Source organism: Phytophthora sojae (assembly GCF_000149755.1).
Source record: "Phytophthora sojae unplaced genomic scaffold PHYSOscaffold_10, whole genome shotgun sequence".
Taxonomy (NCBI): domain Eukaryota; phylum Oomycota; class Peronosporomycetes; order Peronosporales; family Peronosporaceae; genus Phytophthora; species Phytophthora sojae.
In genome coordinates, this window is record NW_009258124.1 from 1,052,033 (window position 1) to 1,070,487 (window position 18,455).

An 18,455-nucleotide genomic window follows, 5' to 3' on the forward strand; every position below is an offset into this window, starting at 1 on the left:
CTTCTCGCGCCAGTCCAGTAGAAATGGCGCTACCGTCTCTTCGTAGGTATCTTCGATAGTCGCTCGATATTGCGGATCACACAGCGGCTCGTAGAAGTAGGGTGTGATTGACGGTGGTTCAGCTTGGTAGGTGATACTGACAATGATGACACCCCATGTATGTTGCTCAGATAAACTGGCAAAACAACATAATGCATGCTCCAAATGCGGGTCTGGGGCGGGTCAGGGCAGCAACACGTAGCTGCATACGTATCCAACGCGTAGCAATCTCCGAGCGCGTCACAGATACATATGACAGCGAAATCAATGATCATATCAGACAGCATCTCCTTGCGAGCAAGCATCCCAACCAATCTGTCCAGCTTTACAGTGCCTGCACCGCTTGCTAATCGGAACGTGGAGCTCAGAGAAGCTCCTTCGAGCTGCTCCAGCACTTCGTTTGCCAGGGCCGCGTGCTTGTCCCCTGTGGGGTCATCTGTGAGCTCGTCCGAGTCCGTTTCCACGTCGAAAAGCTCAGGATTGACCGTCATTGCGTCCCATTTAGTCGACAGTAGCCGCCAATGCACATCCTCCTTCCACGCATCAAGCTTGCGGACAACGTTGTAAAACTCGCTCATCCACTCCAATCATTGTCTTCTCGCGCCAGCCCAGTAGAAATGGCGCTACCGTCTCTTCGTAGGTATCTTCGATAGTCGCTCGATATTGCGGATCACACAGCGGCTCGTAGAAGTAGGGTGTGATTGACGGTGGTTCAGCTTGGTAGGTGATACTGACAATGATGACACCCCATGTATGTTGCTCCGATAAACTGGCAAAACAACATAATGCATGCTCCAAATGCGGGTCTGGGGCGGGTCAGGGCAGCAACACGTAGCTGCATACGTATCCAACGCGTAGCAATCTCCGAGCGCGTCACAGATACATATGACAGCGAAATCAATGATCATATCAGACAGCATCTCCTTGCGAGCAAGCATCCCAACCAATCTGTCCAGCTTTACAGTGCCTGCACCGCTTGCCAATCGGAACGTGGAGCTCAGAGAAGCTCCTTCGAGCTGCTCCAGCACTTCGTTTGCCAGGGCCGCGTGCTTGGCCCCTGTGGGGTCATCTGTGAGCTCGTCCGAGTCCGTTTCCACGTCGAAAAGCTCAGGATTGACCGTCATTGCGTCCCATTTAGTCGACAGTAGCCGCCAATGCACATCCTCCTTCCACGCATCAAGCTTGCGGACAACGTTGTAAAACTCGCTCATCCACTCCAATCATTGTCTTCTCGCGCCAGTCCAGTAGAAATGGCGCTACCGTCTCTTCGTAGGTATCTTCGATAGTCGCTCGATATTGCGGATCACACAGCGGCTCGTAGAAGTAGGGTGTGATTGACGGTGGTTCAGCTTGGTAGGTGATACTGACAATGATGACACCCCATGTATGTTGCTCAGATAAACTGGCAAAACAACATAATGCATGCTCCAAATGCGGGTCTGGGGCGGGTCAGGGCAGCAACACGTAGCTGCATACGTATCCAACGCGTAGCAATCTCCGAGCGCGTCACAGATACATATGACAGCGAAATCAATGATCATATCAGACAGCATCTCCTTGCGAGCAAGCATCCCAACCAATCTGTCCAGCTTTACAGTGCCTGCACCGCTTGCCAATCGGAACGTGGAGCTCAGAGAAGCTCCTTCGAGCTGATCCAGCACTTCGTTTGCCAGGGCCGCGTGCTTGGCCCCTGTGGGGTCATCTGTGAGCTCGTCCGAGTCCGTTTCCACGTCGAAAAGCTCAGGATTGACCGTCATTGCGTCCCATTTAGTCGACAGTAGCCGCCAATGCACATCCTCCTTCCACGCATCAAGCTTGCGGACAACGTTGTAAAACTCGCTCATCCACTCCAATCATTGTCTTCTCGCGACAGCCCAGTAGAAATGGCGCTACCGTCTCTTCGTAGGTATCTTCGATAGTCGCTCGATATTGCGGATCACACAGCGGCTCGTAGAAGTAGGGTGTGATTGACGGTGGTTCAGCTTGGTAGGTGATACTGACAATGATGACACCCCATGTATGTTGCTCAGATAAACTGGCAAAACAACATAATGCATGCTCCAAATGCGGGTCTGGGGCGGGTCAGGGCAGCAACACGTAGCTGCATACGTATCCAACGCGTAGCAATCTCCGAGCGCGTCACAGATACATATGACAGCGAAATCAATGATCATATCAGACAGCATCTCCTTGCGAGCAAGCATCCCAACCAATCTGTCCAGCTTTACAGTGCCTGCACCGCTTGCCAATCGGAACGTGGAGCTCAGAGAAGCTCCTTCGAGCTGCTCCAGCACTTCGTTTGCCAGGGCCGCGTGCTTGGCCCCTGTGGGGTCATCTGTGAGCTCGTCCGAGTCCGTTTCCACGTCGAAAAGCTCAGGATTGACCGTCATTGCGTCCCATTTAGTCGACAGTAGCCGCCAATGCACATCCTCCTTCCACGCATCAAGCTTGCGGACAACGTTGTAAAACTCGCTCATCCACTCCAATCATTGTCTTCTCGCGCCAGTCCAGTAGAAATGGCGCTACCGTCTCTTCGTAGGTATCTTCGATAGTCGCTCGATATTGCGGATCACACAGCGGCTCGTAGAAGTAGGGTGTGATTGACGGTGGTTCAGCTTGGTAGGTGATACTGACAATGATGACACCCCATGTATGTTGCTCAGATAAACTGGCAAAACAACATAATGCATGCTCCAAATGCGGGTCTGGGGCGGGTCAGGGCAGCAACACGTAGCTGCATACGTATCGAACGCGTAGCAATCTCCGAGCGCGTCACAGATACATATGACAGCGAAATCAATGATCATATCAGACAGCATCTCCTTGCGAGCAAGCATCCCAACCAATCTGTCCAGCTTTACAGTGCCTGCACCGCTTGCCAATCGGAACGTGGAGCTCAGAGAAGCTCCTTCGAGCTGCTCCAGCACTTCGTTTGCCAGGGCCGCGTGCTTGGCCCCTGTGGGGTCATCTGTGAGCTCGTCCGAGTCCGTTTCCACGTCGAAAAGCTCAGGATTGACCGTCATTGCGTCCCATTTAGTCGACAGTAGCCGCCAATGCACATCCTCCTTCCACGCATCAAGCTTGCGGACAACGTTGTAAAACTCGCTCATCCTGTACACTGCGGCGCTGAGCAGTACTAAACATCAACACAAAGCATAACAACATAACAAGCAACATTGTGAGCACCGCATAATACAACATAATGAGCAACTTGGTGACTACACACCTGGTGAAGTGCGGGGTTCCACCGGGGAAGTAGGCGATGATCTCCTCGGTAGTGTCCTCCGGATGATTGTCGTCCGCGGTTTGGTTGAAGTATTTGGACTTTGATCGCTTCTTCTTCTCCGCTTTGACAACGGCTTCCAACTTGACGACGAGATTCTTTGGAATCACAAAGTTATAGTCGTAGTCGTCAGCGTAGACGTGATTGCGTTTGCTGTGAGCGACGCGCGAGTTCATGAAGTCGTCGTCCATGATGGTTGGGTAGTTTGCCAGCCGCTGACATGGTTGCGGTCAATAGTGTTGTTTGCCCACTCTAAAACACGCGCCAGCGACGGAACATTCTTGTCTGGGAGAACAATTGCAGCCAGCTGTCGAGGTTTCGCCCCCTTGGGCAGCTTGGTTTGCTTCAGTTTGGTTCGGGTAGTGTGGCGCACCTTAGGTTTCTTGGGAATACGTGGCATCTCCAGAATCCCTCCCTTATTTGCAACTTTTGCTGCCGTTTTATCACGTACGGCAGCTTTGGTAGGATAGTACTTTTTCTTCGAGGACAACACCGCTTTGGTTGGGTACAGCATCGGCGTAGAGGGTGACGTTGCTTTGGGTAGAAGCGGAGTAGCAGTCTTGGGCATTATCGCCGACTTAGTTAGCATTGTCCCACTAGTCTTGCTCGATGTTGCCGCCAATGTTGCTTCATTGTTTTCTGCTGTAGCCTCTCGCTTAGAGGCTGAAGCCGTGCTGTCGGACCCCGCTTTATCTTGCTCCAACTCCTGGATGAAGTTCATGCAGTCAATTAAATCAGCCGGCGTGATGTCAGATGCGGTGTCAGACGTGTCTGGATCGTCGGATTCCTCACTTTCGTCAGGACTGGTAGTAGAATCTGCCTCAACGGCCTCCAAACCGCTTCGAAGAATGTCCTTCCAGGACTTCAAGGCTGCGACGAAAGCTGGGGTAGCCAATCCTGCTAGGTGCTCCATTACAGGTTCGAACACAGCTTTAGCATAGCAATATTTCTCTTCTGATGAGAGAACCACAACGTTGGCACGTTCTCGTCGACGCATCTTGACGTAAATAACACCACGTTAATTTCGACGGCGGCGCCCGATCTTCTCTGCGACGTCTACATCATGTGCATGTTGGGGTGTTCCGTCTGCTGCACCTTGTGTTGCTTTGGACTCATCCAGGAAGCCGTCGTTTTGGGTCAGACCGTCACGCGCCCAGGAATCTCCAGCTTCTTTCATGGACGCTTAAACTACCTGTAGCGCTCCGACACCACCTCGAAGCTCTTTATCCAGCTCGGACATTGCGACCATATCCCACCGCTGCGGGACGGCCGACTCAGGTAGATACTCGAATCGATGAACATGATCAGCGATGAACATCAAATGCTGGCATGGCAGGTGATGACTACAATAGAATAGGCATGTGCACGTCCATTCATAGTCGTTGCATACGTAGGTATTCCTCCGAGTACTGAGTTCCCACTCGCCCACAGCGTCCAGCTTCGTGCACTTAGTGTCCACCAGGTACACCATAAAGTGGTCCCATTGAGAGCGCACTTTAGACAACGGGTTGTCGCTAAGACGCGCCGAAACGCGTGTCAAGAAGTCAGGGATTGCGCCTGGGTGTCGAGATGTAGACACATGCTTCCCGTCGTCGAATAATAGTCCCCTGGTGCGCTAACAGACCGCTAATAGTCGCATCCAGACGAGGTCGTTTGCCGAGAAGCAGCTTAACTTGGTTCGAATTCGATTCGATCCTGTTGGTTGTGGTGTTCCCAGCAGAGAAGTACTTTCCCCGGATATAGTTAGCCCATATCGAGTCACACTCCTTCCAGTTTGACGTAAACTATTCCAGAAGTGCTGGACATTCCTTCTCACAGACTTTCGTAAACGAGTCCAGCTCTGAATTGAAACTTCGCTCTGTATTGCTGTTGGTAAACAACATACAGAGCAACCCAACGAGCAACACAGTCAGCAACACAATAACATAGAACAACATAGAATAAAACATAGCAGGTAACATTGAAGATTCAATCCTTTCGTACCAGTAGATGAGCTTTCCGAATGCATGCTCCATCCGCTCGCGTTGAGACATCGTCAGGTTGTACTTCGGCCTTCTGCACACCTTCCTCCAGTACGTAAGGGCGTGAAATTGGCACAAGAGAACCTTGGCGTCAGGAAACACTCTCTCCAGCACTCGCCACTCCACAAAATCCTAATCAATAGAGAACGTCTCAATTGATGTCCATGACGGATTGTGACGCTTGAAGAACTCCAAAATGCGCTCCATGGTCCCGTCCTTCTGGTCCAGTGCGAGAAAGTCAACCACAGGGATGCCTCTTCCAGTTGCTGACGTCACAACAAGACTTCCTACTCGTTCAACAAATGATTGACAAGTTATAACATCTCATTAGTATCATAGCTAGTAACATAGAAAAGAATACGAGATAATTCAAACCAAGATGGTAGCCTAAGTTGTTGGTCCCGTGTGTCCAATCCATGACTAAACTGTCGCCCCATTGCTTGAAGCACGTCTTCTGCACTGCAGTTTGCATCGCAATGACGGAGGTGATGTCCATCTGATCCTGCAACAACAGAACGTCATGATCATCGACACGGACAAATGTATCAAGCAGCAATCGGGTCCGTTCGATAGTCGTAGACCCTAGTACTTGTTGCAGTATGTTTCTCGTTTGCTGGGGGGATGACCATACCTGTAGATATTGATCAATCCAAATACAAAGATGTTAATACCAATCCAAATTAAAACCACTACAAAACGAACAATGAAAAGCTCAACAACTGCATAGAGTTCACCAGGAACACCCACCAAGCTTGTCCGAGAGGTAGCGGTTGATCGCCGGCGTACTGTTTTGCACCTCGGCCATGAGACCAAGGTCCTTGCGCACGGCTGCTGGTAGCAGCAGGGATTTGCCGCGCGTGTAGGACTCGTAGATGATCTTGGTGGTCCTGTGGTTGTGCATGTAGATCTACAAGGTGCATAGTTGTACAAGTTAGCAACTAAGCCCTCGAAAAAATATAGATACGAACAATACCTCCGTCTCTGGGTCGATGCACACCTTCCACTTTGGCACACCTTTCTCAACATACTTGACAGAGCGCACAGTGAAGCTCGCTTCGCAGCCTGTGTACCGCTGGCCACTCTCCCGATGGCCTTCACCTCGCGAAGATTGTTTAGCGCCGTGGGTGCACCACATCGCCTTGAACTTGTGGGTGAAGTGATCGTGGAGCTTTTGAACCCCGGGTAGACTTAACAACACAGTTAACAACATAAGCAGCAACATTAGTATAAATAGAAGCACCATACTGTAACAGCAACATAACCCGTACCCGTCGTGGTTCGTTTTCAATTGCGAGCTCCGAACGCGGTAGAGCACCAAGTTCGCGTCTTGATAGGCATTCAGCGCTACCTCGAGCTCGCCCCAATAGGCGAACGACTTCCTGGCAAGAGGTGGCTTCAAATTGTCGACTGCGTTGTGCGCCTTGACTATCTTCTCCCGCTCCTCCCACGTTTCAGTGCGGCGGCGCTCACGATGACGTGGTGGCGGCTGGTCCTTGCTGACGTGACAACAGCCTGCTCCTTTTCCTTCCTCCCAACTTTCGCACGTTTAGGAGGTGAATCACCAACTGCACTTCGACCCGGGGACGGCTTGCACTTTCGTGCTGTAGCTTTCTTCCTAGCCGTCGTGGAAGAAGCAGCAGCTGCCGCACGGCTGGCACTCGACGCTTGGACAGCGGCTTCAGCTGCGGCTTCTTCGCGCGTACAAATTGCTGGATAGATTCTTCGAAACCTATCTCAATAATACACCAACACAACACCAATAAACATTAGTGCAACAATAACGCTCAACATTGCAAACAACACATAGTACAACATACCCGTCACTTGCCGCTTGCTGCCAGCGCCTTTGTCGTTGTCCTCCGCCACCGCGTCCTTGTCCTCCACGGCGTTCGCCGTCTCTTCATTGTCCTCACTACCGAACAAGTCATCATCGTCGATTACGGCTGCAGCCATGCCACCGTCCCACTTGGCCTTCACGTGCGTGGCGGTGGTGTCGTCATGTTTCTCGTTCGGGCCGACCGCGGGTTCGACGGCGGACATGGTGCTGTTGCCCGCCATCTCTTTGCCCTTCGCCGCCTCGTCGTCCTCCACGTCCCCCATGGCCTTCGCCTCCTCGTCGTCCTCCACGTCCTTCACCTCCCCCTCGTCCTCCACGTCCTTTACCTCCCCCTCGTCCTCCACGTTCTCCGTACCCTCCTCCTCGTCGTCCACCTCCGTGTCCTTCGCCTCCTCGTCGACCTTCTCCACTACCTCCACGCCGATCTCTTCCTCATCGTCCGGAGTCACCTCATCCTCCTCGACATAGTCTTCGTTGCCCTCGTCGTCTTGCGTGTAGCCTTGGGCGGCTTGGAGGTAGTCAACGGTCTTGCGTGGCCGCAACGCCCTGCATCAAAACTTGTTAGCAAATGATGTGGGTTGACGTAAGCTTTTGTGCCGCACCTTGTTCTCCGGGGCCCCCTTGCTCTCCGAGCGCGCAGCGCCCTACAACACAACTTGTTAGCAACTACCATGGATGCGCGTAAGCTTCTGCGTCGCGACTTGTTCTTCAGGAGCCTCCCCGTGCGCTCCGTGCGTCGCCATCCCCAACGCGATGGCGCTGCTGCTGTTTCGCGCTCTCCCCGTTGACGTAAAACAAAATGGGAGGCTGCGGCACGTCGTACCTAAACGGAAATAAAGATATCACAAAAATCATGTTTACAGATATTGACAATTTTCACGAAAGATAAGTTGCGATAAATTACCAGCAACACCTGTGTTGCTCCCAACGAGATATCGTCGAGTTGTAGGAGAGTTGCCGTAATGACTCCCGTTATTTATACCATTTTGGCTTGTTTGGAGGAGCCCAGAAGTGCTGCCATCGCTTCGGAAAATATTACACCGAAATACTCAAATAGCCAGGATGTGCTAGTTTCCACAAGTTTCCACACGAACAAACAAACCAATCGGGTAGGGGTACACTGCGCCGCATAATCTTTTGGACACTCACATTTTTGTCCATATCTCAGCTTCAAAAAAGAGTTAGAGCTCGCTATTAAGATATGTTGTACCTATGAGATCAATCTATAGCTGGCATGTGACGTGGACCTAGATTTCTGAGCGCGTAGATAGGCTAGTACACAACTGACACGATTCCGGACCGCGACAAAGTTTTCGGACACGCCAGCTATAGATTGATCTGATAGGTACAACATATCTAAATAGCGAGCTCTAACTCTTTCTATAAGCTGAGATATGGACAAAAATGTGAGTGCCCGAAAGATTATGTCGCGCAGTGTAGGAGAAAGCCAAAGGTACACACCAGACACCAAACACCAAAAGCGCAACCAGCCCCTAAGTATACTATGTCTTGTGATTGCTGATATTAAAAGCGATTGTGATTGGCTAATAGCAAGTGCGCTTTATGACAACTGTGCGAACAATGACTTCGGCGATGCGGCATAGTAGAGCAAGTTATGATTGGACAAAACTCGGACTTAGCACTTTGATAATCACTCTACCAAATGCTGCGGCTGGTGTCATCCGTGCGGAGTCGCCTGCTGCGCGCGGGGGTCGCCCGTGGTGCAGCCGTCGCCATGGTGCCTCAAGCCCCTCGCTTAGCTGCGTGCACTGACCCCTGTGAAGTGCAAATGTAGAGCCAGGGCGGTGTCCCAGCTCAGTACTTGCAGCGCAGGTACGACGTGCATTACACGCTTGCAGTGCTTGTCCAGCGGATGAGTGGCTGCCAATGCTCCACAAAGGAAGTTCTAGTTGTTGCTTTGACCTGTAGTATTTGTAATACAAGCTAGGGTTTTGGCCGGCGGCTGGGCAACTCACTTCTCGAGAGGTGGTACTGTGCACAACCTGCCGTCAATCTTTTCTCCCTGCAGAACTGAGTCCCGCGCCTTGCAGTGTTCACGTATTTACCTGCCTCTATGGTGCAGACCCGCAGTACGCGGGCCCACAACACCTCTCAGGTTGTGAGCCCAACGAGGGACTCATAAAGTCTGCGGGGCTCGACGACGTCCGAGCTCAGCGGTGAAGCCGAAGGGAACGCCGCCACCGGATCGGCTCAGCACAGAAGGTTAGAGAGCCAGCTAGAAGATCTGCTGGCGCAGTTTGGTTCCGTAGTGGCTCTTCTGACGGACCAGCAGAGGACGAGGAACGTCCTCGCTGCGGAGGCAACGCCGCTTCCCCAGCGATACTCATTCAAGAATTCGCCGCAGTCCAGCTAGAGCCCCTGGTGCAGCGCGTCCTGATACCGTATGGACCGCGCCGAGGGGACCCCGCCGCCGAGAACTTCCCAGCGTACAACGGCTCCACCAGCGCCAGCACACGTCTGATCAAGCTGCCAAGCACAAGCGAACGAGCCGTCGCCGCCCCAGCCGCGCAGGGGGCCGCCAACGCGCTACACGCAACTTCACTGACTGCGACTGGACAGCCCTCAAGCCCACCTGCGCCTGCGCTGTCCGTGGCAGCCGTCGAGGTCGCGCCTATCGACTTCGTGGCTAACGCTACGGAAGGGGAGACGAACGTGGGAGGACAACATCGGTGCACGCGGTGCATGAACTCAAGCAATTACGTCGCGCCGAACGCTCGGCTCAACAATGACAACTACAAGACGTGGCTGGCAGAGATGTGCACGATTCTCGGCGCCTCGGATTTGCTGCCCCCGCTGCTCGGAGATGAACACATCGAGGACCAGCGCAACGATGCACAACGGCGGTGTTTCCGCCAGCGACTTCGGGTGGCTCAACGCGAGATTGTGATGGCACTCAGTGAGGATTTGAAGAGTCGCTTCTCGAATGTGATTGAGAGAGCGGACCCGTTGTTATTGTGGCACACGCTCGCAGACCACTTCGAGAACCACCCTGGTGTTTATGTGGTGTTGCTCAAGCGCGACATGCTGAACCGCCGGTTGCAGCGCAACGAGCGGCTCGACAAGTACATCAAGGACATCGACAATTTCAAGCACCAGTTGCGTCGTGCAAATCAGCAGCTGCAAGAAACGGAGGCAGTCTCCGTCCTGCTGCCCAACACTGCGGGCGTCTACCCGGCTGTCGTCAACGAGCACGAGGTGCGCCTCCCCGCGGCGAGAGCATATCGTGGGAACAAGCGATCGAGCGTCTTCGACTCGCTGACCATGCACGCCAGGAAGCAGAGCGCCAGCAAGGGCGTGATAGACGGGTCGTCCAGCAAGGTGTTGCTGTCGTCAGTAACCGCTCTGGAAGCCACGGTCGTGGAGGAGAACGTCGCAGCTCCAGCCACTCCAGAGCCAACAGCAACCGCAGCAACCAGAGAACTCGGCCACGCAGCCCCAACGACAGCGTCTCGCCCCGCGGGCGGAACAAGCGTCGGAAGAGCAAGAGCTCCTCACGAGGCAGTGAGGATCTAGCCAAGCGCAAGAGCAAGTCCAAGTGCAACGCCTGCGGGCAGCAGGGCCATTGGCGAAACGACCCGGAGTGCCCGGAGCGGGGCAACAGCTCGGATGGCAAGAACCGCGAGCCGGTGCGCAGCATGATCTCTGTAGTGACCGTGCGGGAAGACTGCGACCCGCGCCGTGGTCAACGTGATGCTGTGCTGGCTGTGTGTGTGTGGAGAAACACAATTCTCGGAAACGAGTGATGGCAGTTGATTGGGTGAATGATGGATCCGGACTCAGGTGGATCTGGATCCAGACTCAGATGGATCTGGATCTGTACCCATGTGGTCCAGATCCAAGATGGGTTCAAGTCGACCCCCCAGCGTGACCATGGAGTTGCGGACAAGGCTCGACGAGCAAGCAGCTGACGCCCAATGGAGGCAAAGAGAGTCCATAGAGTCGGTAGGTACAGATGGGACGATAGGAGCCACATGGCGATAGGACTTTGGGATAGGAACAACCTTAAGCATAAATCAGACCAGAATTTGCCTTGTACAACGCAAGCGCTTCCTCCCTCGCCTGGAAACGGGAACGGCATTGGCCCTACACGGCGTAGAGAGGTTAGCGGTAGCAGATCTAGCGTTGGTTGTAAGACTGGAATAATATATTGGCCAGATCCAAGACCTTCCTAGTGAACTACCTGCAAGTGCAGATCTTAGATCCACCGGAGTTATCTGTTTGGCCGGTGCGTCCCTCTCGTCTCAACTGTCAACGACACCGTCATTGGAGGCGGTAAACACGATCAAGGAAGACCTGCGAAGGCAACGTAAAGGACAACAACTTCGAAAGGCAACAACCCGGCCGGATCCAGATACAGGCCGCCAGATCCAAGTACAAGACCACTGGATTTGGAATACTACCGCGAGCAGAGTGAAGATTTCCGCGCTGCTCCACCCACATCCCCGCGTCTCGTCCAGACTGTTCTGTCTTCAAGGCTCGGACGCTTCAGCAGACACCAGAGGAGCAGATCCAGCCCTACCGACGGGTACACAAGGTGACCAGTTCAGCACACAGATCACGGATCATCGGGGGACCCCCTCCGTAAGTCGGTGTTTGGGCGCAGTTGGGGAGTTGGATTGGCAATCTCGCAGATTTTGCTGATCCCGCTACACCACAGCCTCGTCGATCGGAGTGGTCACGATGTTCGAGACCAAGTACCGTGCTCTCTGAGCGTAAGCATGGACATCATGCCTGCCCTGCTGCAGGTCGAGGAACTCCGCCCTCGACCGGAACTCGTTTTGCGGTAGCTCAAACGCTCGTCTGAGCTCATCCTTGAAACCCTCGTACGTGCTAAAGCACGTAGGATCCGAGAGTCGGCGTCCATACGCCCAACTTCTTGCGCGTCCGCCAAGACATGACATGGCGAACGCAACCTTCGACAACGGGTCGACGATACGTCGAGCCGCAATGGCAGTGTCGAGTTCGACAAGCCAACGGAGGAGGGGATCACCCTCTCTTCCGACATAGTTACTCACATTGAGTTTCAGGGATTGCGCGCGTGGTGTCGTCCCGGACGGCACCGCGGTAGTGGCAGCAACATCGCGTTGCTCCTTCAGGATGAAACCCAGAGCAACACCGTGTTGCTCTGTTGGCGTTAGCGTACGCAGCATCGTAGCTGCAGCCGCCTCACCAATGACTGTTGACAGTCGTTGGAGGGCCTCCCACTCTGGATCCGACAGGTGGGGACAGTCAGCGCGTGCAACGTGAGTTGCAGGCGTAGTGGAGCTTTCCATGGGCACCTCTGTATCCATAGGAAGGTTCTCAGCTCCGCGTTCGTGCGGTGACGTACGAACTCAGGTAGTCGGTCGTTGGACGGACTACAAAGTGCTACCAGGTGTAGTGGGCCTACTTCGGCTCACTACTTTAGCTTACACGTGTGCGCACGTGTGTGAGGAAGCGTAGCTTAGTTTAAACTAGAGTTAATTATGCTCGGGCCTCCGAGTATAGATTAATCTAAATAAACGATCCAAATAATGTTTTTGTGTTAAAATGAGAACTGCTATTTTGTTTTATGCTTTCTGACTTCCTCCAAATGTAATATTCTAAGTTGGGAATCTGTCAACGGCTGGTTGGCAGAATTACAATGCTATGCATGTCTCTCATTGGCTAAAATATGCTGCTTTCAGCCAATAGGAATCCTAAGTCTCTATGGACCACCCGTTGTGGTGATCATAAATGTATGTAGCCTTTGGTGTGTTTGGTGTGGCTACACCAAGGTCGAGAGAGTCTTTCGAACCTCCAACAGACGTCGTCGTGTCTGTTAGAGTTACAAGTGACTGTAGCCACTTGTGCGTGTAACGCTGTTACAAAACCAGTGGGGGATTTGAGCGTGAGGAGCTCCTTCTTGTCGCCTTCGAGCGCCTCCAGCACGGCCTTCGCGTTTCTGCTTGGTACCGTGGGGTTCAGTTCAGGGGCCACGAGCAACACGCTGGCTTGGTCGGGGATTCTGGCAGCCTTGTTCCAATACTCGTCCCGTTCGTAAATGATACCGTTTCCTTTGTAGCTACCAAGCTGAGCTTGTGCGATTCCTCTTTGGAAGTGGCGCAGTATTCAGGAACGGTCTGGTAGTTCAGATAGGCGTTCGCGAGTGTAGCTTCGTATTGCCCCCTCAGTTCATCAATAGAGGGTGTAGGCGTCTCTCAAAACTCCGAAAATGTGAGGAGACTACCCAGGAGAGCCGAGGTGCTGTCGCCGTCATCGCGTTTATTCACTGTGCTGGTGATACTAACGATTTTCATCAGAACTTCGACGTCCTTGTTGGCGCAACGAAGCAATCGGTACATAATCGGCGGAATCAATGTCTACGAGGAATGTGCCCAAGATAAAACGAAGGTTAAACGACGGTGGGTCATCCTTCTCCACCATTTGGGCACTCTTCACCAGCTTGGCGCAAGTCGGAGTCGGGTTCTTGTCGAGCTTCGTAATCAAATCTTGGAGCGAGGCTTTCAGTCCTTTCTTCTTGAACCGAGCGCCGCACAAACTGTCTTCCGAGCATAGATCCGCGAAAGCATTAGTAACGTCACCAAATGCGACGTTTGCAGATGACACATCATAGAAGTCGTCAACTGAGGGCCCCGACGTCGGGCTGACTCCGTCCAGGACGTAGCCCGTCACCCCTGGAGGATCCAGATGCATGACACGCTCCACCCACATCGAGCCGTAGTCCACACCGTATAATGTCGTACTAAAGTCGTTGCCATACTTCGAGATGAACGTCCCACGTCATTGGCTGCGCTGGTGGTCAAGAACGTCACGAGGTCGCCGTACTTCTCCTCAAGGTCCTTGGCACAGGCAGGAACCCGTTTCGGGTCCAGGGAGATCGTGTTTGAAGACTGAAGGGCTTCGCACGTCAAGAAGGTGTTATTCCCAGTTCCGCGGTGGTCGATCGTGTACACATTCACCTCCCCGTTCAGATCCATGTAGAGTTTTGCAAGCGGACCATCCACTGTAGCATAACAATACAATAAAAAATTCAACGAGGGCCCCTCTTTTTCTTGTAGAATACAGCACAGTACGTACGCCGAGTTTGCGAGTATTGGACACCTCCCTGCAACAGCCAGACGTTCCGAGCTTTCTCGGGTGACACAGTTTTAGCAGGGAGACGCCTCACGAAGATATCGATGGTCGAACTGGCCGAGTCGGGTGTTTCGCAGATGCCGGGGTGGCACAAGGGCGCAGCGTACGTTGCACATTCGGCAATGTTGTAGTCGGAGGGGGGAGTAATGTTACTATCAGCAGGAATAGTTGTAGGGAGGCAGGGTGTCCACGTAATGTTCGCAGCTGACGACACTTGCCCGAGAGCCAACGCCAAAACAGTGGCCCGGTAGAGCAGCATCGGTTTATCCTCCTCCTCCTTCTTCTTCGTTGGCTGCAGGCAATTTGGAGAATGAGGGGTACCGGTAATGTCGGCTTGGTTGGGCGGTACAGTAACGCAGGCGTGGCCCCTGGACCAGTAAGCAACTGTATCAGCGGAGGGACAATTAGGGTAGTCGCCATAAGCAGGAGTATGGTACCGAACAGCACACGCCGTGCACTGTACGATTGTACAGGGCTTCTGCAAGATGGGAAGTCTGTCCCTTTTCCCACTTAAGTCAAATTAGGACGTATTGAAAACCTTGGAATGGGAACGCCTAATAGAAATGCGTGCAGATTCGCCAAATCCGCCAAATCTAGGAGTGCGAAGTGGTAAATACATGGAAATTTGTATAGGAGCCACCCTGATCCCAACTGCACCCCACTTTCACAACGGGTACATCTGCTAGCACTGTATGACTAGCATACAAGTATATCTGTATTTTAGATCTCATAATACAGTACATAGCGGAGAAACAGTGCATTGGACGCCTACCATAACCTAGATAAAAAATTTTAATCGAAAAATTCTGATCACCCGACTAGGCGCATTACTCGCCGGACCAAACGTCTGCAAATCGAAGGTGATAAACACCTAGGCCAAAACCATCATTTAAAGTTATCTGTGTCCGGCGACCTTTGCCGCTTGAAGTATGAATACCTTAATCTCATTATGTAGGTCGAAAGGAGACAATCCGAAGATGGACAAATTGTCACAAAATATCTCTATTTGTAAAGATCTCGCAGATCGCGTCGACCCTCTCCGAGCAACCGAGTCATTTACCCCCCCCCTCGCATTCTCTCGCGCTTCTTCCAGCACAATGTCTCACCCGGATACGAGCTTTCTGCTGATGCTCTGTGCGTCGTTCCGGACGCGCCGTCGCTCTCTCGAGACGCTCCGAGACTTGAGACGCCGGCTGCACGACGAGCGCAGGCGCTGGGAGTGGCAGCGGCTCACCCGAACGCGCCATTACATCACCCTGGAATGCCTAAAGGAGCCTGAGCAGTCTTCTTGGATGGACACCTGGCTTAAAGGGACCGACGAGAATATGATAAATGTGACGAACCTGTCTCGGTAAGGGCAACATGCAGTATTGAAGTGTGTAGTTGGTTTCTAACTATTGTTTGCCGTTATTGCTTGACACGTAGGGCCTCATTCAACCTTCTACTATATCGCTTTGCGCCTCATTACGAGATTCCCATCTTCTACTCGAAAGGGTGGCGGCCTCAAAAGCTCCAACAGCACCATCAGGTGTTGGGCTTGCTTCTAGCTTTCTACGTAGGCTGTGAGTATCGAGGGCGCCTGTGTCTCATGTTTGGCGTCCCCCCCCCCGACGACGCTTACCCGCGTGCTAACTGCAGCTGAAGACGCTCTTACGGCGGCGCTCCGAGGGTTTGCGCCCGCTCGGATTGTATGGCCTACGTTCGCCAGGCAGAAAGCTTTAGCTCTTCTAGTGGCAGCAAAGCAACCCATGCTGCAGTTCACATGGGGCTTTTTGGATGGGAAAAACTACAAGGTACTTTCGTCAAGATGTGATTGTATTGTTTCATTGTACGTGGTCTTACCATCCACGTATCATACTTCTACTTCACAGGTGCAGCAGCCACCAGATAGAGACATCCAGAATGCCCACTACAACGGTTGGCTACATGGCGTGTTCGTCACCGGCACGCTATGGTTCTCAGCGGATGGGCTCATCGTGTGGGCTAAATATAATTGTCCAGGGTCATGGAGCGATGGCGATACCAGCCTAGAGTTCAGGCGGAAGCTGGTGTCGGCGGAACTAAATCCTGACGATCGATATGGGGTTGTAGCAGACAGTGCTTTCCCTTGTAGTGGTGACATGATCGGCAGGATCATGACCCCGCTGAAAGACGGAGATGCAAGTAAACTGGTGCCTTCTGTTCGGGCGGCGGCGAAGGCTTTATCAGGGGCAATACCGTCGATTAGACAGAGTGCTGAGTGGAGTATGGGGTCTATCGAGAAGGTCTACCATCGGTTGCTGATGCCGTTGCCGTACGACCGCAGCATACGGCAGCAGCGTTTGGACAACATTTTCAGACTTACTAACTACAGAGTGAGAACCGTCGGCATTAGTGAGATACGAACCACATTCATTCATGGCGAGGGCGATAGGAGATACACAAGAGTGAGTTAAATTTGTTTCTTGGCATAATGCAACTTGAATATACTACGTCTTCCTTCCTGCACACACATCTTGCTGTATACTACTTGTTCTTGTAAATCGTCGAGATCAGTAGCATCATTTGCTCGTGGCGCTGCCGCGCTTCGGCACGGTCTTGCTCAAGGCGGGCTTGGAACTGTCGGCGACGCTCGGCCTCTTCTTCTCGACGCTCGGTCTCTTCTTCTCGACGCTCCGCTCGAGCTGCTTCCTCTTTCTTTTTCACGGCTTCAAGGTGTTGTTTTGCATCCTCGCGGTCTTGCTGACGTCTGGCTTCGCCAAGCGCAGCTTCTTCCCTACGAACCCTCTCTCGCTCCTCTTGCTCTCGTTTATCCTCTTCGCGCCGCTCGTCGCGTTCCTATCGTCGCCGCTTCCCCTCGGCTTCGGCTCTGCGATCGGCGTCTTCGCGAAAGAAGAGCAGTAGCTCCTTCATTTCCAATCCCATTACAGCGTCTTTCAATTCTTTGTCAATAGAATCCATGCGCTTCTTGGCTTGGTTCTCTTCGACGCAACTTACGTCGTCGTCACCGAGCAGTCAGACGCGGGGCTTTTGGCTTTAGCTCCTGGATCGCGCCCGCCCATCACCTCAAAGTTGTTCGCAAAACTCGTAGATCTCGCTGACCTAGGTGATCACTGGTGTTGTGCAGCCGTTTGTGTTTTTCGGCCTCTGCTGCATCGGAAGCAGCACGATCCGGTTTTTGCGTCAGGGTGGGCCCGTCGGGCGAAGCCACCGAAGCCAGAGGTTGGTAGTCGCGTTTCGGGTGGCCCTCAGCTCTTGGTGTCACCGAATTGGGCCTCGTTAACGCCTTTGGTGTCGATAGAGCGTCAATGGTCGTTGCAGAGGCCGTACTTCGATCGCTCCGTGCGTCATTAGCTGTAGTTTGGCCGTCTTCCATATCACGCTCCTCTCCGTCGCCAAGGTTGGACTCAGCCTGCCGGAAGTCAGCAGAGAACTCGACCGGAACGAGGCCCCGCTGGGTCATCACGACCCCAGCAAGCCGCGTCTCGCTGCCGTGAAGCTCAGCAACGGGAGGATGATGGGGTCACGAGGCTGGTTGGCGTAAGCCTCTTCGGACGTACCCTCCTCCGAGCTTTTAGAGGAGACCGACTCGTCGTCCTCCTCCGCCACCTCCTCCTCGTCATCCTCCTGCTGCTTGTCGATCCGAGCACGGTTGCTGCCTCCACTGTCCTTGGTCGAGACCGAGTTCGGTTTCGCGTTGAAGGTCTTGCCCACCTCGTCCGCGAAGAGGGCCACGTTGACCTCATCCATGAGGCTCTCGTCGTCCGCTCCGTTGTCGCGCCCGTCGTGCGAGGTGTGCGCCCCTCCATTCTTCTCTATCTCAAATTGAGTCTCATGAGCCATGAGGATAGCTCGCTGTTTGAGCGTCAGGCGGTCACCCTGATTGCCCGTGGGCTTGGGCTTCCGTAGAGCTTGCGAAACTTTCTCCGCAGTGAGTCAAAGTCGCGTTCCCGCCAGGCAGGGTCTCTGGAGCCATTGTACTCGGCCGCCAGCGCCATCCACATGCTCCTTCCAGTCGGAAGGTTTTTTGCAGCCAAGTCGCAAAGGAGAAGCTCCTCGTTAGCACGGTAGTTCTGGTATCCTTGCTGCCGGCCTCGCCGTAGATAAACACGTAAGATACGACGCAGGTTAGACCCAAAGAGGAACGCATCCAAGGGAG

At 53.2% G+C, this 18,455-nt stretch overlaps 6 protein-coding genes across 6 annotated transcripts in view; 2 read left to right on the plus strand and 4 right to left on the minus strand.

The window, feature by feature from the left end:
* PHYSODRAFT_452213 (hypothetical protein) overlaps positions 1-617 on the minus strand; it is a gene marked incomplete at both ends in the record, with an annotated part of 5,471 nt that extends 4,854 nt beyond the window's left edge. The window contains one exon of the mRNA XM_009537226.1: positions 153-617. Coding sequence (XP_009535521.1) covers positions 153-617 — 465 coding nt within the window. The remainder of the gene's footprint in view (positions 1-152) is intronic.
* Positions 618-4,505: 3,888 nt separating this feature from the next.
* Positions 4,506-5,076, minus strand: PHYSODRAFT_525110 (hypothetical protein; the record flags this gene model as incomplete). Its single annotated transcript, XM_009537227.1, has 3 exons — positions 4,506-4,665; positions 4,771-4,879; positions 4,902-5,076. Coding segments are annotated over 3 exons (444 nt in total), but the record flags the coding sequence as incomplete, so codon positions are not given.
* A 399-nt stretch (positions 5,077-5,475) lies between these two features.
* PHYSODRAFT_525775 (hypothetical protein) lies at positions 5,476-5,896 on the minus strand (the record flags this gene model as incomplete). Its single annotated transcript, XM_009537228.1, has 2 exons — positions 5,476-5,626; positions 5,691-5,896. Coding segments are annotated over 2 exons (357 nt in total), but the record flags the coding sequence as incomplete, so codon positions are not given.
* Positions 5,897-6,073: 177 nt separating this feature from the next.
* On the minus strand, positions 6,074-8,035 carry PHYSODRAFT_252232 (hypothetical protein; the record flags this gene model as incomplete). The annotated part of the gene is made up of 6 exons (XM_009537229.1): positions 6,074-6,250; positions 6,317-6,530; positions 6,612-6,722; positions 6,845-6,958; positions 7,157-7,726; positions 8,004-8,035. 6 exons carry the CDS (start codon positions 8,033-8,035, stop codon positions 6,074-6,076), a joined length of 1,218 nt encoding a protein of 405 aa, XP_009535524.1.
* A 7,502-nt stretch (positions 8,036-15,537) lies between these two features.
* PHYSODRAFT_452003 (hypothetical protein) lies at positions 15,538-15,833 on the plus strand (the record flags this gene model as incomplete). Its single annotated transcript, XM_009537230.1, has 2 exons — positions 15,538-15,668; positions 15,743-15,833. Coding segments are annotated over 2 exons (222 nt in total), but the record flags the coding sequence as incomplete, so codon positions are not given.
* Positions 15,834-15,921: 88 nt separating this feature from the next.
* On the plus strand, positions 15,922-16,752 carry PHYSODRAFT_525632 (hypothetical protein; the record flags this gene model as incomplete). Its single annotated transcript, XM_009537231.1, has 2 exons — positions 15,922-16,110; positions 16,189-16,752. Coding segments are annotated over 2 exons (753 nt in total), but the record flags the coding sequence as incomplete, so codon positions are not given.
* Positions 16,753-18,455: the final 1,703 nt, after the last annotated feature.